Raw genomic sequence first — 24,455 nt, 5'->3', positions numbered from 1 at the left:
ATTAGGATTCATTAGGACTGTGATTAATTAAGCATCCTGCAGACATACAAGTTTTCAGAGCTCAAAGACAGGCTTGTGCAAGCAATGAGGTGCATGTATGAGTATTTAGCTGAGTCTGGAGTGTGATCCTGTTTATAGACCCTCACTGTGCTTTAATAAACTGGATTTCTTGTAAGTGTATCAAAGCATACAGCATACATGCTCTACTCAGCATTAGTGTTAGTGCCCATGCGTCACAATTCTTACATAGCTTCTGAGCGGTGCGACAGAGAAATGTACATCCTGTTATCAGGAGATCACAAGTTCAACTCCGGGTGAAAAAAAAAAAAAGATAGCCTGGTGAGGGAATAACTATTTATAACTATATACTTATAATATAAGTGATAACAGGAAGTAACTTGTTTCACATGTTGGGGATGTTCCACAACATATAAAAGTAACTATAAATGGAAAAAAGTACAGCATGTTGTTTTTAAATTAATAAAAAAGAATTATCTTTGGCATATTGCTATGGTATAAGAGGAATAAAACACTAAGCAACATACCTTTATCAACAATTATATAGTTATAGTTATGTAGAAAATATCAATATTTATATAGTTTATATGATAACACAAAGATTTCATAAGTGATAGCTGTTTTACATTCTCTCAAAAATGGAAATCTATTGATTTGAGATTAATCTATATTATATGCTTGACCCTACTACACAATGTTAAACCACACAGGTAAGCAGTTCTTGAACCTTCAAAGTAGCGTAAAAAAAAATGAAAGGTGCAAACTCGTAGCTCCAAACATCGCAGAGCAAGAATTTGATGTACAGCTTTTATTCCCCTCACGCAAGTCATGATATCACAGTATCCGCTAACCCAGAAGGATCCAACAAGTGGGTTATATGAAAGAGAAAAGCAGAATATAAGTAGCAGGTTAAAATATTACAGGTTTTGGTGTCTGAGAAGCTTCACCTTTAAGGAGAAACATTTACATTCACGGTTACAGAGCTCCCTGCTGTAACACTTCATCTCACCATGAGAGAATGAGCAGCCAAAAAAACACAGTGACAACTGTAGAGTACATTCAATTTCATGTTTTCATTCACATGTTCTACTTTAGTTAAAAATGATCTTCTCACAAATCCAAGTGAACATACTATTACAGGAAAAGTCAGCCCAGTTTTGTACAGCAACATACAGATAGCCAGTAATTACACAGTCCTCATCTCTATAATTGTTGGGTTCTCCACGTCCCCAGTACCTGAAGGACAGAGTCAGAGGATCAGCTGTGTTTCTCAGAGCAATGAAGAGGCAGTAAATGCATGATGATCAGTTTTCACTTCAGTGATTTCTTACCCAATGGTCAGTGGTGTACCGTCCACCCATTTCCACACGTCCTCTTGGTCTCTGTCACTCAGACCAATCCAAGCCTCCTTGCCATGCATCTGTTTAATGAACGTCTGTGTTTGAGAGCCCAATATGAAATCATCATTATGATCATCATCATCATCATCATCATCATCATCATCTCTCTCTCTCACCTGTTCCTCTTTGCTGTTTATGATCACCAGGTCTGCTCCTTTCTCTTTGCAGTCCTGTCTGCTCTCATTCCAGTTCTTCTTCTCAGTAGACATGTAGTAAAGACTAGTGTTGAAGAATATCCATCCTTGTGAAATAAAGGCATCGATCGAATAACACTATTACATTTATTTTTATTAGGGGGCCAAGCAGTTTTTTTCTCCTTTTGTAGCCTGCATTCACTATAACTTAATAATAGCATAATGATGCATTAAAACAACGTGAAGAAGAAGAGAATACTAATAGTTCATGAAATGTGCTTTTCCCTTTCCGACATCTTTGCAGCGAAACTGAATAACTTATAATCGTTATCTTAATTCACATACGTGACAGTTTTGAAGTATGCTATCACTCACCCAATTTGGAAAGCCTCTGGATTTCCTCTCTATCCCTCTGTAACTGGTCTCTCTCTATAGTCAGGTTGTTGTAACTGGTCTGTAGCTGGTGTTTTTCAGTAGTAGTGTTGATGAATTTGATCCACAGCACTATGACGGCAGTCAGCAGGAGAACACACAGGAGCACCGCACACACTGTAGTCAGTCTGTAACATCTGCTCCGTCTAGGGTCTCCTTCTGGGGAAGGAGGGGAAATGAAGACAGAGACTCATGTAGTCTTAAAACCTGCTATATTTTATAGGTGTACAAAGGACCTCTCAGCTTGTGTGGCCTGTAGTTACATTGCTCTGTGATGTTACTTAGAAATCTTTATGGTTCCCTGGTAGGCTCACTGGATCACTGGATCATGTCAATATTTTCTCAAAAAATTTGTTTAATAACACATTTCTTAAGTGTAAGAAAAAGCACAACTCTTTATCTGTATTTATATAAACATACAAAAAGCTGACTTGCATACATATTGCACTGTCTACAGCAAGTCTAGGTGCTCCAAAGCAAAAGATGTGTTCCTGCTGCTGAGATCCTGCTATTAACACTGCAGATATAAACGAAATCATTTTAATGAGACCTGTGTGATGAATGTGGTGGATCCTCTCTGTATCAGTATCCTCTGTTTGTGCGCCAGGGTCGTGACCTCTAACAGCATCTGCACTCTCGTAGATATCCACCACCATCTCTAATCGCTCTCCTCTCTTCAGCTCCTCAACGCAGATCACATTATCGTACACACACTCAGACATCTCTAATCTATAAAAGACTCAATAAAACACTGATGTACTGTCTCTCTGTCTGTGAGGAAATGTCTGTAAATGGCTGCGAAACTGTGTGTGTGTGTGTGTGTGTGTGTGTGCGCGTATGAGAGTGAAATCAGTTTCCTCATTACAGTGCCGTTTGTCAGTTAAGGAAGTTGCCACACACAAGCTGATCTACCTTGAAAGATTTGTTCCTTAGTCAAGCTGTGATTACAACAGGCCCTGAAGGGCAAATAAATTAATTAATTTAAAAAGCACTTTTAAATGATAAAAATGACATTAAAAACAGGAGTCAATTTAAAATAATAATAAAAAAAACGTTCGTTCATTGTTCCATCTCTTTTGACTCGACTTACAGTGAATGGACTGTTTATTCTCCTGAGCCAATCATCTCTAATCTCACAGAATGCTTAAGTAGGAAACAGTGCCAGCTGCTAATAAATTATTTAATTATTAAAACAAATGAAATTGCATTCATTTGAAAAGAATAGACAGCACATTTATTGGTTCTTTTTGTGTGAAGCTAAAGAAAGAGCCAAAATATTTGCCTTATAATAAAGAGATCAGGGTTCAAATTCTGATGATACCTTTAATATTTAGTTGCTTCAACTCAATTTACCTTTTGAAAGTTGAATAAAATAACGTCGTTAGTACATAATCTAGTTGTTTAACTCTGACAAGAGCAAAATTGTAACTAGTGCATCATGATCTAGTCCCTAATTCAAGAGTTTGAATGATTTCGTATAGATCAGTTGATGTGTTCCTGGAGTAAATCTCAAATGATCTGTACAGATCTAAGTTCTTATGCTAAGCTCACATGTACTGTATGTCACATAGACATAGAAGTAAATACAGAAATAATAGTAATAATAGTAAGAAATGCAATGTTATATAAATACAGATATGAAACATTAGTACTTATCCAAAATGTACACTACAGTTAAACCTGCATCTTATGCTATGGGTCTGTCTATTCCATTCCACTGAATGTGTAAGTTTTTTTTTTTTACATTCAGCTCATTGCATGTTTCTTTATATCTCGTATATAATAAAATTGTTTAACTGATCTCTCTTTTTTAAATACTCAGAGAATAGTATGTTGAAGGAGAGATTTGCTAGTCAAACCCTTTGCGTTATAAAGCTGGGTTTACTGTATAATGAGTCACTGAATGCTAAGATATTACATAGTACAGTACCCTGCTTGCTTGTTTGTTTGTGTATGCGGCATTTCTGACTTACTATTAACTTCAAGAGACAGAATGACGTAGCGGGAAAAACACTTTCCCTGTCACTTCCTCTTTAAGTGGCGTTACTGCACACACACAGAGTCACTTCTTGCTTCAGAGTGAAATATAGACTTAGACAGCAGTCGGGACTGATACAGTTTAAATTAAAGCTGATTTGTAAAAGCTGTTCAGTACAAGATCAGGATTAGTTTCAGGATTAACACTTCTGACACAGATGAAGCCGTTTAGGGACAAATGAGGACAAAAATGAGGACAAAGTGGAAACTTCCTGGAACAGAAACAACCAGGAACCTGCAAAATCAGGTGCAACACACACACACACACACACACACATACACACACACAAACACACATACAAATTGTGGAACATTTCATACTACGTCACTCTACGTCACACTTTTTCTGTACATAGTTACACAAGAGTTTCTAAAAGCGCTACAGCATATACTTGATGGATGTTTATCTTGTGTACATGAAAATCAGAACACTACGGTATTTTTTTCTCTAATAGGTGTCTATACATTATATATGCCACTGACACGTCAGATTGTGCTGTATTCTGGCTTCAGATTGATCAGGAAGTGTGGATTACTTTTCTATAACCATAGTTCCAGCTGTAACAGAAAGCACAGCATTATTTTAATGCACCTGCTCTAATATGTTATCATTGCTATACTAACAACTCAGGCTTGTATAGCAGACACTCTACATAAATGTGTATAGTCTTTGATATGGGGTGGTTTTCTGTAAAGAGATGTTTAGTTCGCAGTTATGGAAGGAGTCTCTAGTATCAGATGGTCAGATGGTCAGATGTAAAGCTGATGTAAAACTTTAAGTTCAGGACAGATGAGTTTGCACCTTGCAGGTCCTTGGAGACATGGCAAGCTGCATATTTTTTTATCTTATTAACCTCAAAATAAAGGGAAAAAAAAAACAATCTGGTGAGGGAATGATTATAGCTTATAGTTTATAGCTGCTATAGCATAAGTGATAACTGAAGCGAACTTGTTTCATGGACATTCCACAATATTAAACGTGACTATAAATGGAAAAAAATATGGCATGTCATGTTTTAATTCATAAAAAATGGGTATTGTTGCTAAATTTGTTATTGTGGTATAAGAGGAATAAAATACCTCGGGCCATGCTATTATTGGAAAATAATCACCCATTGTTGATTTTTTTTTCCCTATAACTCCACAGGCCCAAGTTTTTTTTTTATTTCTATTATGTGTGTAAAAATAAAAAAACATCAATCAGCTAAATTTTTAGTAAAGCAGTGATGTCCAAGATGCTTGTATGTATGTTTCATGTAACTCTTAGCTGATTTCACTACACACACACACACACACACACACACACACATATATATATATATATATATATATATATATATATATATATATATATATATATGTACAAAGAAGCAGATGCAAATTTATTAATAAACATTACATTATAATTGAGTACATTATAGATTTTACAATTTCTGACCTATTTAATCTAAAAAAATGAACCACTTTATGGTAATTAGACATTATGCTTTGACCCTATATGGCCATCTGAAGTGGCATGAGCATGACACAGCCTGATCTGAGGCTTAAACTTACTGAACAAAGACAGGTTTTCAAATTCATATGTCTCAAGCAGACAATCTATGAGATACAATAAATGAATAAGTATTAGTTTAGTTTAGAATTACAAGCATGGAGTGAGCATACAATAAACACCTGAAATCCAATAAGCATCATCGCTAACACATAGCATGGAAAAAAACCCCAAACACACAAAAACATCTTTCTAGCAGTTTTTCTTCTACAGGTAAATTGTTTCTACAACACAACTGATCATATCTTGAGTATCTAAAAAACTATGGCCTTGTTAATCTGTGCATTACAGTTTACATGAAAGTGATATGATTTATATGAAAGACATTCTGTATGAACTGCATAAATTTCAGCATATGGACGTTCTGTGTGAGCAGGTTAACTGAGAGCAGGTTAACCCACAAATAGCTTTCCAAAAATGATAGTTACAGCTAGTCTAACTGCTTAGTAAATTCATTTGATATGTTTGCAAGAATTTTATAATTTTGCTGTCGGTTCTAAACTTGCAACTAAAGTCTCATCTTGCAGATCCACCATGTTTTGTAAGAGCATAACCTGTCATTCAAGGCCTTCTTGCCCGGAAAGGACCAGATCTCAGCACAGTCTTCATTACCATCTTGATCATTTGGTTCCCCCCTATACCAGTACCTGAAAGACAGAGAATCAGAATCTGTGTTCAGCTATCCATTTCCACACATTTACCTCAACCGTCCTGTGTTCACTGAGATTTATCATAACAATCGCAACTCCAACTCTGTAATATTTTTTGACCAATATAAATATAACAGGAGATAATGGTAGCATGGTTTCATCCATCTTCTGCAGTGTCAAATGCACAAGAAATGTTACTATTTGATTCACACAATATGAGAATAAAATGGGTATAAATACAGAATTCATTTCCGTCTCTCACCCAGAGCCGTCGGTCAGTTCTGTACCGTCCACCCATTTCCACTCTCCCTCCGTGTCTCTGTCACTCAGACCAATCCAAGCCCGATTATAGCTGCCCATCTGTGCACTGATGTACTCCTGCAATTGAGAGAACAATATGAAAAGATTACACAGGTTTAGACTTTCTCCAGCTTACACACACACACACACACACACACACACACACACACACACACACCCATTCCTCTCTGCTGTTTATGATCACCAGGTCTGCTCCTCTCTCTCTGCAGTCCTGTCTGCTGTCAGTCCAGCTCTTCTCCTCAGCAGAGAAGTAGTAAAGACTGGACCTGAAGTATCTCCATCCTTGTTTGACAAATGACTCTGATCACATAATAGGAAACATAATGAGTAGTTCCATAACGAATAATTCTTTAATAGACTTTTGTAAATGCATAGCACTGGATTAATGGAGATTGATAAACTATTAATTGATTTAGGTAATTGTTTGGTATTTCGAGTTAAATGTTTTCCTCTTGAGAGAAAAGTCAGAAACAGTACCAGGCTGTAAACCCTGAAATTTACCAAATATAAGTTTACTATTCAATAATTGCCTTGGTGATAATTTTAAGTTACTAACTGAGGCGATAAAATATTTGCTCACCTGAAGTAGCCAACTTGTTCTGAATATTGTTGTAACTGGTCTGTAACTGGTCTCTCTCCTTAGTCAGGGTGTTGTATCTAGTCTGTAACTGGTCTCTCTCCTTAGTCAGGGTGTTGTATCTAGTCTGTAACTGGTCTCTCTCCTCAGTCAGGGTGTTGTATCTAGTCTGTAACTGGTCTCTCTCCTTAGTCAGGGTGTTGTATCTAGTCTGTAACTGGTCTTTCTCCTTAGTCAGGGTGTTGTATCTAGTCTGTAACTGGTCTTTCTCCTTAGTCAGGGTGTTGTATCTAGTCTGTAGCTGGTTGTTTTCTGGACTCTGGATGGCGAATTTGATCCACAGCACTGTGATGGCAGTCAGCGAGAGAACACACAGCAGCACCACACACACTGCTGTCAGTCTGTAACATCTGCTCCCTGCAATGTTAGCTCATATGGGAGAACAGATACGAACATGTGTGTTCATTTTATTTGTACATTCATCACCAATAGTCAGTTAACACCTAGAAAACCTCATAAAGCAATCACGAAAACACAAAGTTTCTTAGGCTAATGTGTATGAAAGTGTTGTGTATTTTGAGTTAAAGCGGGCCTGATCTCACTAGTGTGCGGGACATGCACAAGTTTATTTTGAATTTCCATGCTTTTCAAAGTACAGACACCTTACCTGTCTGGAATCCAGAAAAGAAACAGAAAAAAGAAGAGGAAAAGATGAAGCAGAACTGTGGTAGGTGGTGGAGATAATCTAATAAATCTAGCTCTCGCTTTGGACCATATCATTTAATTATTTAGCTAGCTTTCTTAGTCTTTTTGCTCAAATTGTCTTAATAGCTTGGTCTTTTAAAGTATATACAGAGTATAAAAGCCAGCACTTTACCAGTGGTGTTCTGTTGTAGCCTAAGTGCTGTCACGATGGTTTATCTCATTGGACAGCTTGAGCTAGCACTACAGCAAGCATGCAGGATATAACGCTAACACTTTATGACAATTATATCTGCCAGACAGGATATAACTATAGGGTTGTCTAATGCGTTGTATTTTTCTATTACCATAAAGCTATGGAAATAAAGTTCACATTCAAAATTTTTTTGTGGATCTCTGATTCTTTATAAAGGTATCTGGGTGACATAATGGCAATAAAGAGGGAAAGAAATACCAGGACCCGTTGCATTTTCCTGCCTGGGGACTCCACAGTCCCTAGAATCGACTCTGTGTACACACACTACTGTCCAGCTGCACCTCTGTACTCACACAGTTTAGTGACTTTGTTGAAATGAGCAGCATAATAACTACAACAAGACTATAAAATGACTATACGAAATCACAGACAGCTTTCACAGAAATGTTTGCTTTATAGCTATTCAATCTAATATCCCCATTCCATTTTCTGCTTTGTTCTCTTTCAGAATAACCACTTTTAAACACGCTCTAAACTTCAGGCCAATCTGAGAGATTCCCAGGTCAGAATTGTGTAATATTTTTCAAAACTTTTCTGTCTTGACTGTATAACAGCCAAGTTAGGATGAAAGCAGCAAAGAAGCTTTTAAAAAAAGCCTAAATGCATATGACAGACATTAGCACACCAGTGTGGATCAATAATCTGAAAATGATACTCTGCATACCCAACCTTAGGTGAGCAAAAGTATTGGAACAGATCGTCTTAAAGTAAATAACACTTAATATTTGGTTGCATATCCCTTGCTTGCAATAACTGCATCACTGCAGTTTAATCATCAATTAAGATACAATAAAACAATAAAATCTAGGACTGGATCTATGCAATAAAAACAAAGCAGTGTACACTAAAATAAAGTACAGAAATTTAAATCTCATTACTATTTTAAATCTTGTGTACCTGTGCATTGAATATGTTGGTTACTCTTTGCATTGGCGTCCTCTGTGTCTGTGTCGTAGCCTTCAAAATCGTCTGTGATTGTATGGGTGACCATCATCACGTCCTTGTGATCGTCTCTCTTCAGCTTCTTCATGAATAAATGAAATATTTCTAAAATATAAACTATTCAGTAAAACACTGAGAACGCGACTGTACAGCTGCACCTCTTTACTCGAGTGTGTTGTATGCTATATGAGCTTAAATGAATGTGTTGCTGGCAGTAAAGGAAGTGAAGAGCTGTGGCTTCATGTGATGAAATGTGAAGATAACAGAAGTGCAGTTCTCATGCTGATATTGATCTCATGACATGGTCTTGATAACCACTTAAAACATTTATGTAAAATGTATATATATACATACACACACACAGTACCATGCATCTGGTCCTGGCAAATTCTTACACAGAGTTATTAGTTGTTTTTTTTTGTTTCATTTTGTTTTTACCTGCTTTTAAGATTCATTTAAATCAGTAAATTTTTCCATATGGATCAGTTGATGTGTTCCTGCAGTAAATCTTAAATTATTTGTATAGATTTACTCATAAAAAGGACAAAGCCTTCTTATGCAAGACTAAGATCAGATCTTAGTCATACCATCATAAATACAAAATTATACAAATACAGATGAGAGACCTTCTTCCGGTGTTACACTTCAGTATGTCTGTGTACCTGAATAGTAATGTTTTCCACTTATATAAACAATTTCCTTACAACCATAATCATGACTTTAAGCATCAGAAAATGTATAAAACTGATCTCAGATCTGTGGAACAGACAGATTTATATCAAGGTCTGTGGCAGATACTCTATGTACCATGCTCTAGTCCCCATCATGTCCTTGTACAGAATTATTAGTTCCTTAAGTTTTTTGTTTTTACATGATTTTAAGATTCATTTATAACACTTTCAATTATTCATATGAATCAGCTGATGTGTTCCTGCAGTAAATCTTAAATTATTTGTATAGATTTACTTTTAAAGTAGAAAACAGTCTTCTTATGCAAGACTAAGATCAGATCTCATAAGATCATACCAAAATAAATATCAAAATGAAAAATTACTTAAATACAGATAAGAAACGTTGGTTCTTATCCAGAATGTATTTAGTTAAAAAAACTGCCTCGTTTCGGTGAAAATAAAATAAAAATGTATAAAACTGATCTCAGATCTGTGGCACAGATAGATTTATATCAAGATCAGTGGCAGATACTCGTTTTCCTGTTTGTCATACTAGTACATCTAACACTCCAACCTCCACCAATCACAGAGTAACATGTTGGCGCTCTCTCTCTCTCTCTCTCTCTCTCTCTTTCACACAGACACACACACACAGATTAGTATGAGGACATTTTATTGACATAATTATTAAATCAGCTAATTAATGATATGTGACACCTAATTCTAATATTAACCTTGTAAAAATGCAGTATTCCTTGTGGAGACTAGCCAGATGTCCCCACAAGGTCAAAGCTGTCAGATATGCCAATCCTATCCTAATATAATTTCACACACACACACACACACACACACACACACAGAGTAGTGGGGTATGAAATTTAGTATATACTGCATCACATAATTCACTGTCTAATAATAATGAGCAATGATTATCTTTTATTTATCTTTTACCTTGTATTATCTTTTATTTAATTATTTATATTTGGTAGGGTCCTGTAAGTGAAGTGCAAATGAAGCAGTGAAAACTGATAGAGTGCTGACAGAGGTGAAGCGGTGGTAGTGCTGATAGAGGTGAAGCAGTGTTAGTGCTGATAGAGGTCACGTCTCTGTCACGTCTCTCTTCAGCTTCTTCCTGAATAAATGAAATATTTCTAAAATATAAACTATTCAGTAAAACACTGAGAACGCGACTGTACAGCTGCACCTCTTTACTCGAGTGTGTCGTATGCTGTATGAGCTTAAATGAATGTGTTGCTGGCAGTAAAGGAAGTGAAGAGCTGTGGCTTCATGTGATGAAATGTGAAGATAACAGAAGTGCAGTTCTCATGCTGATATTGATCTCATGACATGGTCTTGATAACCACTTAAAACATTTATGTAAAATGTATATATATACATACACACACACAGTACCATGCATCTGGTCCTGGCAAATTCTTACACAGAGTTATTAGTTGTTTTTTTTTTGCTTCATTTTGTTTTTACCTGCTTTTAAGATTCATTTAGATCAGTAAATTTTTCCATATGGATCAGTTGATGTGTTCCTGCAGTAAATCTTAAATTATTTGTATAGATTTACTCATAAAAAGGACAAAGCCTTCTTATGCAAGACTAAGATCAGATCTTAGTCATACCATCATAAATACAAAATTATACAAATACAGATGAGAGGCATTGGTACTTATCTGGAGTGTAGTTAGTTAGTTAGTTAGTTAGTTAGTTTGTTTCTTATTTTATTTTTACAATGACCTTCTTCCGGTGTTACACTTCAGTATGTCTGTGTACCTGAATAGTAATGTTTTCCACTTATATAAACAATTTCCCTGCAGCCATAATCATGACTTTAAGCATCAGAAAATGTATAAAACTGATCTCAGATCTGTGGAACAGACAGATTTATATCAAGGTCTGTGGCAGATACTCTATGTACCATGCTCTAGTCCCCATCATGTCCTTATACAGAATTATTAGTTCCTTAAGTTTTTTGTTTTTACATGATTTTAAGATTCATTTATAACACTTTCAATTATTCATATGAATCAGCTGATGTGTTCCTGCAGTAAATCTTAAATTATTTGTATAGATTTACTTTTAAAGTAGAAAACAGTCTTCTTATGCAAGACTAAGATCAGATCTCATAAGATCATACCAAAATAAATATCAAAATGAAAAATTACTTAAATACAGATAAGAAACGTTGGTTCTTATCCAGAATGTATTTAGTTAAAAAAACTGCCTCGTTTCGGTGAAAATAAAATAAAAATGTATAAAACTGATCTCAGATCTGTGGCACAGATAGATTTATATCAAGATCAGTGGCAGATACTCGTTTTCCTGTTTGTCATACTAGTACATCTAACACTCCAACCTCCACCAATCACAGAGTAACATGTTGGCGCTCTCTCTCTCTCTCTCTCTCTCTCTCTCTTTCACACAGACACACACACACACACACACACACACAGATTTGTATGAGGACATTTTATTGACATAATTATTAAATCAGCTAATTAATGATATGTGACACCTAATTCTAATATTAACCTTGTAAAAATGCAGTATTCCTTGTGGAGACTAGCCAGATGTCCCCACAAGGTCAAAGCTGTCAGATATGCCAATCCTATCCTAATATAATTTCACACACACACACACACAGAGTAGTGGGGTATGAAATTTAGTATATATATATATTTAGTATACTGCATCACATAATTTAGTATATATATATATTTAGTATACTGCATCACATAATTCACTGTCTAATAATAATGAGCAATGATTATCTTTTATTTATCTTTTACCTTTTATTATCTTTTATTTAATTATTTATATTTGGTAGGGTCCTGTAAGTGAAGTGCAAATGAAGCAGTGATAACTGATAGAGTGCTGACAGAGGTGAAGCGGTGGTAGTGCTGATAGAGGTGAAGCAGTGTTAGTGCTGATAGAGGTCACGTCTCTGTCACGTCTCTCTTCAGCTTCTTCCTGAATAAATGAAACATTTCTAAAATATAAACTATTCAGTAAAACACTGAGAACGCGACTGTACAGCTGCACCTCTTTACTCGAGTGTGTCGTATGCTATATGAGCTTAAATGAATGTGTTGCTGGCAGTAAAGGAAGTGAAGAGCTGTGGCTTCATGTGATGAAATGTGAAGATAACAGAAGTGCAGTTCTCATGCTGATATTGATCTCATGACATGGTCTTGATAACCACTTAAAACATTTATGTAAAATGTATATATATACATACACACACACAGTACCATGCATCTGGTCCTGGCAAATTCTTACACAGAGTTATTAGTTGTTTTTTTGTTTCATTTTGTTTTTACCTGCTTTTAAGTTTCATTTAAATCAGTAAATTTTTCCATATGGATCAGTTGATGTGTTCCTGCAGTAAATCTTAAATTATTTGTATAGATTTACTCATAAAGAGGACAAAGCCTTCTTATGCAAGACTAAGATCAGAGCTTAGTCATACCATCATAAATACAAAATTATACAAATACAGATGAGAGGCATTGGTATTTATCCGGAGTATAGTTAGTTAGTTAGTTTGTTTCTTATTTTATTTAAGCAGTGTTAGTGCTGATAGAAGTGAAGCGGTGTTAGTGCTGATAGAGATGAAGCGGTGTCAGTGCTGATAGAGGTGAAGCGGTGTTAGTGCTGATAGAGGTGAAGCGGTGTTAGTGCTGATAGAGGTGAAACGGTGTTAGTGATGGTAGAGGTGAAGCGGTGTTAGTGATGATGGAGGTGAAGCGGTGTTAGTGCTGATAGAGGTCAACAGGTGTTAGTGATAATGGAGGTGAAGCAGTGTTAGTGCTGATAGAGGTGAAGCGGTGTTAGTGCTGATAGAGGTGAAGCGGGGTCAGTGATGATAGAGGTGAAGCGGGGTCAGTGCTGATAGAGGTGAAGCGGTGTTAGTGCTGATAGAGGTGAAGAGGTGTTAGTGCTGATAGAGGTGAAGCGGTGTTAGTGCTGATAGAGGTGAAGCGGTGTCAGTGCTGATAGAGGTGAAGCGGTGTCAGTGCTGATAGAGGTGAAGCAGTGTTAGTGCTGATAGAGGTGAAGCGGTGTTAGTGCTGATAGAGGTGAAGCGGTGTCAGTGCTGATAGAGATGAAGCGGTGTTAGTGCTGATAGAGGTGAAACGGTGTTAGTGCTGATAGAGGTGAATAGGTGTTAGTGCTGATGGAGGTGAAGCGGTGTTAGTGCAGATAGAGGTGAATAGGTGTTAGTGCTGATAGAGGTCAATAGGTGTTAGTGCTGATAGAGGTGAAGCGGTGTCAGTGCTGATAGAGGTGAAGCGGGGTTAGTGCTGATAGAGGTGAAGTGGTGTTAGTGCTGATAGAGGTGAAGCAGGGTCAGTGATAGAGGTGAAGCAGGGTCAGTGATAGAGGTGAAGCGGGGTCAGTGATGATAGAGGTGAAGCGGTGTTAGTGCTGATAGAGGTGAAGCGGTGTTAGTGCTGATAGAGGTGAAGTGGCGTTAGTGCTGATAGAGGTGAAGCGGGGTCAGTGATGATAGAGGTGAAGCGGTGTTAGTGCTGATAGAGGTGAAGTGGTGTTAGTGCTGATAGAGGTGAAGCGGTGTCAGTGCTGATAGAGATGAAGCGGTGTTAGTGCTGATAGACGTGAAGCGGTGTTAGTGCTGATAGAGATGAAGCGGTGTTAGTGCTGATAGACGTGAAGCGGTGTTAGAGTGCTGATAGAGGTGAAGCGGTGTCAGTGCTGATAGAGATGAAGCGGTGTTAGTGCTGATAGACGTGAAGCGGTGTTAGTGCTGATAGAGATGAAGCGGTGTTAGTGCTGATAGACATGAAGCGGTGTTAGAGTGCTGATAGAGGTGAAGCGGTGTTAGTGCTGATAGAGGTGAAGCGGTGTTAGTGCTGATAGAGGTGAAGCGGGGTCAGTGATGATAGAGGTGAAGCGGTGTTAGTGCTGATAGAGGTGAAGCGGTGTCAGTGCTGATAGAGGGGAAGTGGTGTTAGTGCTGATAGAGGTGAAGCGGTGTCAGTGCTGATAGAGGTGAAGCGGTGTCAGTGGTGATAGAGGTGAAGCGGTGTTAGTGCTGATAGAGGTGAAGCGGTGTTAGTGCTGATAGAGGTGAAGTGGTGTTAGTGCTGATAGAGGTGAAGCGTGGTCAGTGATGATAGAGGTGAAGCGGGGTCAGTGATGATAGAGGTGAATAGGTGTTAGTGCTGATAGAGGTGAAGCGGTGTTAGTGCTGATAGAGATGAAGCGGTGTTATTGCTGATAGAGGTGAAGCGGGGTTAGTGCTGATAGAGGTGAAGCGGTGTTAGTGCTGATAGAGGTGAAGCGGTGTTAGTGCTGATAGACGTGAAGCGGGGTCAGTGATGATAGAGGTGAAGCGGGGTCAGTGCTGATAGAGGTGAAGCGGTGTTAGTGCTGATAGAGGTGAAGAGGTGTTAGTGCTGATAGAGGTGAAGCGGTGTTAGTGCTGATAGAGGTGAAGCGGTGTCAGTGCTGATAGAGGTGAAGCGGTGTCAGTGCTGATAGAGGTGAAGCGGTGTTAGTGCTGATAGAGGTGAAGCGGTGTTAGTGCTGATAGAGGTGAAGCGGTGTCAGTGCTGATAGAGATGAAGCGGTGTTAGTGCTGATAGAGGTGAAACGGTGTTAGTGCTGATGGAGGTGAATAGGTGTTAGTGCTGATGGAGGTGAAGCGGTGTTAGTGCAGATAGAGGTGAATAGGTGTTAGTGCTGATAGAGGTCAATAGGTGTTAGTGCTGATAGAGGTGAAGCGGTGTCAGTGCTGATAGAGGTGAAGCGGGGTTAGTGCTGATAGAGGTGAAGTGGTGTTAGTGCTGATAGAGGTGAAGCAGGGTCAGTGATAGAGGTGAAGCGGGGTCAGTGATGATAGAGGTGAAGCGGTGTTAGTGCTGATAGAGGTGAAGCGGTGTTAGTGCTGATAGAGGTGAAGTGGTGTTAGTGCTGATAGAGGTGAAGCGGGGTCAGTGATGATAGAGGTGAAGCGGTGTTAGTGCTGATAGAGGTGAAGTGGTGTTAGTGCTGATAGAGGTGAAGCGGTGTCAGTGCTGATAGAGATGAAGCGGTGTTAGTGCTGATAGACGTGAAGCGGTGTTAGTGCTGATAGAGGTGAAGCGGTGTTAGTGCTGATAGAGATGAAGCGGTGTTAGTGCTGATAGACGTGAAGCGGTGTTAGAGTGCTGATAGAGGTGAAGCGGTGTCAGTGCTGATAGAGATGAAGCGGTGTTAGTGCTGATAGACGTGAAGCGGTGTTAGTGCTGATAGAGATGAAGCGGTGTTAGTGCTGATAGACGTGAAGCGGTGTTAGAGTGCTGATAGAGGTGAAGCGGTGTTAGTGCTGATAGAGGTGAAGCGGTGTCAGTGCTGATAGAGGGGAAGTGGTGTTAGTGCTGATAGAGGTGAAGCGGTGTCAGTGCTGATAGAGGTGAAGCGGTGTCAGTGGTGATAGAGGTGAAGCGGTGTTAGTGCTGATAGAGGTGAAGCGGTGTTAGTGCTGATAGAGGTGAAGTGGTGTTAGTGCTGATAGAGGTGAAGCGTGGTCAGTGATGATAGAGGTGAAGCGGGGTCAGTGATGATAGAGGTGAATAGGTGTTAGTGCTGATAGAGGTGAAGCGGTGTTAGTGCTGATAGAGGTGAAGCGGTGTTAGTGCTGATAGAGATGAAGCGGTGTTATTGCTGATAGAGGTGAAGCGGGGTTAGTGCTGATAGAGGTGAAGCGGTGTCAGTGCTGATAGAGGTGAAGCGGTGTCAGTGCTGATAGAGGTGAATAGGTGTCAGTGCAGATAGAGGTGAAGCGGGGTTAGTGCTGATAGAGGTGAAGCGGTGTTAGTGCTGATAGAGGTGAAGCGGTGTCAGTGCTGATAGAGGTGAATAGGTGTCAGTGCAGATAGAGGTGAAGCGGTGTTAGTGCTGATAGAGATGAAGCGGTGTTAGTGCTGATAGAGGTGAAGCGGTGTCAGTGATGATAGAGGTGAAGCGGTGTCAGTGCTGATAGAGGTGAATAGGTGTTAGTGCAGATAGAGGTGAAGCCTGGTCAGTGCTGATAGAGGTGAAGCGGTGTTAGTGCTGATAGAGGTGAAGCGGGGTCAGTGATGATAGAGGTGAAGCGGGGTCAGTGCTGATAGAGGTGAAGCGGTGTTAGTGCTGATAGAGGTGAAGAGGTGTTAGTGCTGATAAAGGTGAAGTGGTGTTAGTGCTGATAGAGGTGAAGCGGTGTCAGTGCTGATAGAGGTGAAGCGGTGTCAGTGCTGATAGAGGTGAAGCGGTGTTAGTGCTGATAGAGGTGAAGCGGTGTCAGTGATGATAGAGGTGAAGCGGTGTCAGTGCTGATAGAGGTGAATAGGTGTTAGTGCAGATAGAGGTGAATAGGTGTTAGTGCTGATAGAGGTGAAGCGGTGTTAGTGCTGATAGAGATGAAGCGGTGTTAGTGCTGATAGAGGTGAAGTGGGGTTAGTGCTGATAGAGGTGAAGCGGTGTTAGTGCTGATAGAGGTGAAGCGGTGTCAGTGCTGATAGAGGTCAATAGGTGTTAGTGCTGGTAGAGGTGAAGCGGTGTCAGTGCTGATAGAGGTGAAGCGGTGTCAGTGCAGATACAGGTGAAGCGGTGTTAGTGCTGATAGAGGTGAAGCGGTGTCAGTGCTGATAGAGGTGAAGCGGTGTTAGTGCAGATAGAGGTGAAGCAGTGTCAGTGCTGATAGAGGTGAAGCGGTGTCAGTGCTGATAGAGGTGAAGCGGTGTTAGTGCAGATAGAGGTGAAGCAGTGTCAGTGCTTATAGAGCTATAGCGGTTTCAGTGCTGATACATTTTAACTCCACACATTTAAAAATTCCTCTGAAATAATAATGACCTATTTTAAATGACTAACGATTAAAACAAAACTATTTGTCAGATATAACGATTTGCTCTACATTTATTTTTTTTTCGTTATACTGAATATGTGTGTGTATTTGTGTGTGTGTGTGTGTGTTTGTACCTCCCAGATTATTACTTTATTGAACAATGCTATACAACAATAACCATGACAAAGGCAATTTAATTTTATTTATTAATTTTGTTTATTTTTTTTATAATCATACAAATATAAACATGAATATAAACAGGTTTGTTTTACTTTATTTTTTTCTATACTCAGAGAACTATAGAATTACAGATTACAGTTACTATAGAAACAATAATGCCTTAGAAGAAAATCATCAAAAAACTTTTGTCTTGTGGCTGGAAGTACCGTCAGAGCTTGTGTTATGTAAAGAGTAACACGATGGGCCATGCTGTTTATATGAAAATAATCCAGATCAGGGTGAAGCAAAGTGGATCATTTTCCTATAAGTTCAGGACCTGAAGTTTATTATTACGCTTATACCACAGCGGTTTGCCATTGAATACAACTTTTAACTTTATTAACGAACTTTTGCACTTTTGTAACCATTTATAGTTACATTTAATGTTATGGAAGGTCCATGAGACAAATGAGTTCCTGTTATCACTTACATTATAGCAGCTATAAGCAGTCCTTCCCTCACCCGTCTTTGCTGTATTCTCTTTCCTGAAGTTAACAAGACAGAAAAAACACTGCTTGTCATGTGACTTAGAACCCACAATGCACAAACTCCTCTGGCCTGGAGACTCATGTGGTGGAAAAGTTACAAAGCACTGACACTCAAGAAGTCGAGACTCCTTCCATAAATGTTAAATAAATGTCTCCTAACAAAAAACTTCATGTTATTAGTGATATATACTTTTCTTTGTTAAACAATCAAGTAATTACTAACATTACATTTAGTGGAGCATCTGCCATACAAGGCCCTGTGTATGAGCTTTTACCGTAAGAATGACAACATATTAGAACTAGCGCATTAATATAAACCTATCATTTACGCTACATCTGGAGCTATTGTTGGAGCCATATGGTTATATAAAATTAATCAACACCTTCAGACCAGTCAGAGTCAAGAATTCAAGAGCACTGTGGTATAAGATAAAATTTACCTCTAGTTCAAATATGCACTCATATTTAGATCGAATATTAACTATTTGAATTTAAATTAATAATATTTTCTGTATTGTTTCAGTTTGATAGTGCATGTGCTGTGAAACGTTTTTCACTCAGCAAAAAATGCAATATTAAAAAAACTGTAATAGTTGTGGCTACATAGTTCCCATTCCTGCCATCTTTTCGACTGTGAACAACTCCAGTTTCTGTCATTTACTTTGACTTAATTAATCATTTTCTCACAAATGCTAAATGCAGTGTAATTACAGGGATACACGTTCCATGTAAACACGCCAGATCCAATAGTAGTTATTGCACAATCTTCATAACCTTCATAATGAGTGGGTGACTCTTCAAGCCAGTACCTGAAACCACAGAAAGAATCAGAATTTGCTCTTTATTTCAGACAGAGAGGGAAAAAACCAAACTGCATCATGTGCAAATTTCAGTTCGATGATTTCTTACGCAGTGGTCAGTATTGTATTGTCCACCCATTTCCACACGCTCTCTGTGTCACTGTAACTGAGCCCAACCCAAGCTTCTGTACTATTGAAATTTGTGCTGATGAACTCCTGTAGGTGTGACAACACAGCATGAATAAAAATTAACACTATCCCTCTCTCTTTCTATTTATCCCTTTGTCTCTCTCACCTGTTCCTCCATGGTGTTTATGATCACCAGTTCTGATCCTCTCTCTCTGCAGTCCACTCCGCTCTCAGTCCAATTCTTGCTTTCATTAGAGATGTAGTAAAGACTGGAGTTGAAGAAGCTCCATCCTTGATAGATACACTCACAATTAGGCAAATGCTGAGCACAGGGTGATGAGGAATTTTGAATATTTATTGAGTATTTCATGACCATTTAGGGCTACTTTAATCTCCTGCCTGTGAGGTTACCAGATTTTTCTTGAATAGAATATAAATGAGAAGATGGTAAGCGTTGAAATAATCAAATTTTAATCCATGAAAAAATCACTCTACAACATAAGCAATGTAAGATGCTATTTTTTCAAGGTGCTCTGTGTGAAAAGATTCCTTTTGTGGACTTTTGTGGAAAAAAGCAATGATACTATTAAGAAATTAGTAGTGTTATATAAAGTACCAGTGGGTTTGAGCCCCTTCAGTTTGAGCTCATTTTATTGTCATAATTATTCCAAAATTAAAGAAGTTAAGTCAGAAACCACCATGACTCTTCCTAGAGCTAGCCATCTGGCCAAACTCAGTAACCAGGCTAGAAGGGCAGCTCTAACAGACGTTCAGAAGTTGGGAGAAGCTGCTGGAAAGACAATCATCTCAGAAATACTTCATCAATTCCGGCCTTCATGGTAGAGTGGCTAGAGAGAAGCAAGTCCTGTGTAAAAGCATATGACAGGCACTTGAATGACTATCATAGCATATGGGAAAAAAATTGCTGGTCTGATGAGATTTTAAAAAAATTGAACACTTTGCGCTGAACTAAAAGAGTAAAACTCTAGCGAAACCAGAAACTGCTCATCAACTAGTAATACTATCACTATGGTGATGCATGGTGGTGGCAGCATCATGCTATGAGGTGCTTCTCAGTGGCAGGGATGGAGCGACTGGTAAGAACTGAGAGAACGATGTAGATGGAGCCAAATACAGATTGGTCCTTGAAAACCTGCCCCATAGTGCATATGACCTCAGACTGGGGTCAAGGTTCACCTTTCAGCATCACAACAACCAGAAGCAGCCAAGACAATGCTGTAGAGGCTTTGGGACAAGTCTCTGAATGTCTTCGAGTGGCCTAGCCAAAGCCCAGCCTTGAAGCCCATGGAAAATCTGTAGAGAAACCTGTAGATGACAGTCCACAGATGCTCCCCATTCAATCTGAGGATCTGCCAGGAAGAATGGGAGAAACTCCACAAGAAGACTCGAAGCTATAACAGGTGATTGCTAATAAATTTGCAAAACTTTCTAAAAACTTGCTTTTACGTTGCCATTATGGGTTATTGTGTGGAGATTAATGGTCATTAGAATGAAATACATTTTAATCCATTTTAATTAACTGGGTGTAGAATTAAATCCATTTTAAATTAAATCAGTAACAATAAATTGTGCAAAAACAGAAAGAGTTTGGATACTTTCTGAACCTACTGCATGTTTGTAATATTGGCTTCAAATGGCATTCCATAGGTTTTCTTTTTTGTTTTTGTATTTATAGACCAAAATGTACATTTCATGTAGTAGTATTAAAAAAAAACACAAAACAACAACAACAAAAAATGATGCTCTTTATTGAGACACTGTATCACTTACCTAGTTGATAAAGCCCCTTCACAAGTTCCTTTTTCTCCTTCTCTAACTGGTCTCTCTCTGTAGTCATGTTATTGCAACAAGTCTCGAACTGGTCGATCTCTAACTGTAACTGGTCTCTCTCAATAGTCACGTCATAGCAACAAGTCTCGAACTGGTCAATCTCTAACTGGTCTCTCTCCATAGTCATGTTATTGCAACAAGTCTCTAACTGGTCGATCTCTAACTCTAACTGGTCTCTCTCTGTAGTCATGTTCTTGCAACAAGTCTCGAACTGGTTGATCTCTAACTGTAACTGGTCTCTCTCCATAGTCACCTTATTGTAACTAGTCTCTAACTGGTTGAGTTCTAACTGTAACTGGTCTCTCTCTAAAGTCACGTCATTACAGCTAGTCTCTAACTGGTTGAGCTCTAACTGTAACTGGTCTCTCTCTATAGTCATGTTGTTGTAACTGGTCTGTAACTGGTCTCTTTCTATAGTCAGGTTATGGTACCTGGTCTGTAACTGGTCTCTCTCTATAGTCAGGTTATGGTACCTGGTCTGTAACTGGTCTCTCTCTAATTTGAACTGGTCTCTCTCTATAGTCAGGGTATTGTATCTGGTCTGTAGCTGCTTGTTTTCTGCATTCAGGTTGGTGAATTTGATCCACACCACTGTGATGGCAGTCAGCAGGAGAACACACAGCAGCAGCACACACACACCTATAAGTCTGTAGCATCTGTCCCCTGCATTGTCTCCTCCTAGATGGAATGCACACAGAGATACATGTGCTGAAGTCTCATTTATTATTTATTTTATGAGCACGCATGTGCAAGCATGTCAGGATGGATGCTCACATTAGGTGAAGTCATCGTACTTGCACGTGAACAGGTGAGCAGGTGTACAGTGAATAAAACAAAGAAGATTCCTGCGCTTTACTGTAGGAATAATAAATAGAAGACAGCACAGCTGTAACTTTGTTTTGTAAAGTGCTCGGGGGGGAAAAAAGAGACCTTGTGTGATTAATTATAAAGTCAATCCTTCCTGATTAAATCATTTTTGTAGTGTCTGTATTCAACAGTATCAAATAGCTCATGTATCGATCAAAGCGCTTCACTTTAGCCAGAATTTCAACCCACAGTTGTATCAATCACAGAATGACGGACGCTTTCGATTTGCTCATTGAGTTACTACGGTTCACATCACCTGCATTCACAGCACAAGTTAGCTTGTGGAGGAATAGTGTTAGAACACTATTATAAACCAGGTCTCATTTTATCTAAACTTTCATTATCCATGCCAACCCATTTTATTCTACCCCTCTTGTCTTCTCTTTAATGACAGCCTTACAGATAGTACTTATTAATAATTTTCTTTCTTAAATATTGTGGACATGATATTAATATTATCACTTTAGATCATGTGTGCTATGTAATGAACTGGTGCACACTATAACGTTTCAACCATCAAACCTGTTTCTCAGAAGAATCACTCAGCTTCCAGATGCGAGACACTTTTATAACACATTTCATGTGACTGGTATTGATGATGTTAAGGTGAATCAAGGGAAGGTCACTTGGCTAGGCTGTAACCAAAGAGAAGTGAACTCTTTCACGCTCAGCTGCCTGCCTTACAGTCATTCCCCATGTGAATAGGCAGCTGAACATTGAAATGCGAGATCAGAATAAGAGTCAAAGTAGGTAGAAACCCTGCCAAAATCCATAAGTGGTTGGTAAATGGGCACTTAAGTTGTAGTTATACAGTTAAACTGATTTTAAATGATGTTTTTTATAAGAGTTTGTTCAGAATGGTTTATTTGAATGTTTGTGATTGAATGCACTATGTACTGGAACAACTGTAACTCTCAACCTGTTAAGGTTGTTACATGATAAAACACTCCCAGCTCCTTAATAAACCCTGGATCAACTGGTCCACAGTGCAGCAGCAGCTTATAACTACTGTAGCTGTTCAGTTGCATTGTTGCTGCATGTTAATCAAAACCCCACAGCTGTGTAGTGGTTTAATCAGTTAATATGTTATCCATGAATTTTTTAAATGTAGAAGTATAGAAAAAGAGGATTTTACCTTTAGTTTGAGTTTCTACGTTCGTCTTTGTGATGCCGTCCTCCGTGTTTTTCGGCTGTTCGTGGCATTTAACGACGCCTGAGTTCACATAGACCTCCTCCACCATCTCCATCTGCTCTGTTTGTTTCACCTTCTGAACACATTTCACGTAAACATTCTGAGACATTTCTACTCGATTAAAAAGACTACCGAATTGACCAAATCACAGGGTTTCTGTTACTCAGCGTCTGCCTACAAAACACTTTGCTTGTTGAGGTTGTGATGTATCAAAAAGGGAAGTCACTATTGTGCTTCTAATTAGGATGCTGTTACGCATGGTCGTGGTTTTTGTTCTTTCAAATACAGAAGTCACTATTGTGTGTATTGTGTGAGGCTGATAAATAAGGAGGTCAAAAACACAAACAGAACTGAATAGAATTCCTGCAGTTAAGTGTATGATTTGTGTCCGTTTAATATATATATAAAGGCTGCTTGCCAACCATGATGACAGAACGTTTCGTAAACATTGTGCAACATTCGGCTGACTTTTGAATAGTAAAAATCGAATTTGTGTATTGAAGCCTAGGGTGTATTGTGGCATACCTTTTATTCACAGTAACAGCAAGTCATATGTACATACAGTGTATGTAATGTATAAATTCAGGTCCATAAGAATTTGGACAGTGACACAGTTTTTTTTTTTTTAATTTTGCCTCTGTACACCACAACGAATTTTAAATGAAGCAATCAGTACGTGAAGTGTAGACTTTCTGCTTTCAAGGGGTTTAAAAAAAACAATTTCATTAACTCTTTAGGAATTATAGCCTTTTTTTTTTTTTTGCATAGTCTGTCCAATGGTGAAAATTTTTCTATCTTAACATAGCCAGCATCTACGCATCTCGCATCAGACGAAACATGAAACATGATTGGACCTTTTTGTTTCTGTGATGCAGTGACCATGAGTTTGGATCCTGCTGTCCATCACACTGCCGGTAGAAGAAAAAAACTCTTCAGGTTACTCTTCAAGTTACTCAGGGTGTCAGAATACTTTTCCGGGTCATTCTGGCTCATTTAACCCCTGAGCCCTGAATGTCTGTGAGAATGCAGAAGCTATAGAGGTCACAATACCAGCACAGAAAGGGAGAACGGCAACACAATGAGGAACTGACAAGTTCAACACACAGGTAAGAACGTTAAGAATAATTATTCTGTGTGTTTGTGTTTGCTTTGCCTTACATTAACCATATGTGTGATATCACTCTCATTTTTTTTTTTTTTTTTACAAAAAAAAAGTGAACAACTAAATAATTATATAGTGGTTTATTTTCTTTGGTTTATGACTTAAACCTAATTAAACTGAATGGAATGAGTGTGATATTTTGACTGGGTTAGAAGTCCTCAAAGTATTAAAAAAAAAGAAGAATAAGAGCATAAAATAAAAGCAAAAAATGA

At 38.5% G+C, this 24,455-nt stretch overlaps 2 protein-coding genes across 2 annotated transcripts; both read right to left on the bottom strand.

The window, feature by feature from the left end:
* Positions 1-714: 714 nt before the first annotated feature.
* LOC113547348 (uncharacterized) lies at positions 715-9,383 on the bottom strand. The gene is made up of 11 exons (XM_034300996.2): positions 8,977-9,383; positions 7,125-7,538; positions 6,702-6,844; positions 6,486-6,601; positions 6,083-6,220; positions 3,536-3,540; positions 2,535-2,723; positions 1,928-2,143; positions 1,535-1,659; positions 1,350-1,453; positions 715-1,254 (listed from the first exon to the last, which is right to left on the bottom strand). The coding sequence occupies exons 1-11, from the start codon at positions 9,107-9,109 to the stop codon at positions 1,110-1,112; spliced, it is 1,728 nt and encodes a 575-aa protein (XP_034156887.2). The 5' UTR covers positions 9,110-9,383; the 3' UTR covers positions 715-1,109.
* Positions 9,384-17,842: 8,459 nt separating this feature from the next.
* On the bottom strand, positions 17,843-23,643 carry LOC117596295 (CD209 antigen-like). Its single transcript, XM_034300990.2, has 5 exons — positions 23,025-23,643; positions 20,963-21,700; positions 19,338-19,462; positions 19,152-19,258; positions 17,843-19,051 (listed from the first exon to the last, which is right to left on the bottom strand). The coding sequence occupies exons 1-5, from the start codon at positions 23,188-23,190 to the stop codon at positions 18,910-18,912; spliced, it is 1,278 nt and encodes a 425-aa protein (XP_034156881.2). The 5' UTR covers positions 23,191-23,643; the 3' UTR covers positions 17,843-18,909.
* Positions 23,644-24,455: the final 812 nt, after the last annotated feature.

Source organism: Pangasianodon hypophthalmus, chromosome 28, assembly GCF_027358585.1.
Source record: "Pangasianodon hypophthalmus isolate fPanHyp1 chromosome 28, fPanHyp1.pri, whole genome shotgun sequence".
NCBI lineage: Eukaryota > Metazoa > Chordata > Actinopteri > Siluriformes > Pangasiidae > Pangasianodon > Pangasianodon hypophthalmus.
The sequence above is the reverse complement of the archived record's forward strand: the minus strand, read 5'-3'. Positions and strand labels throughout refer to the sequence as shown.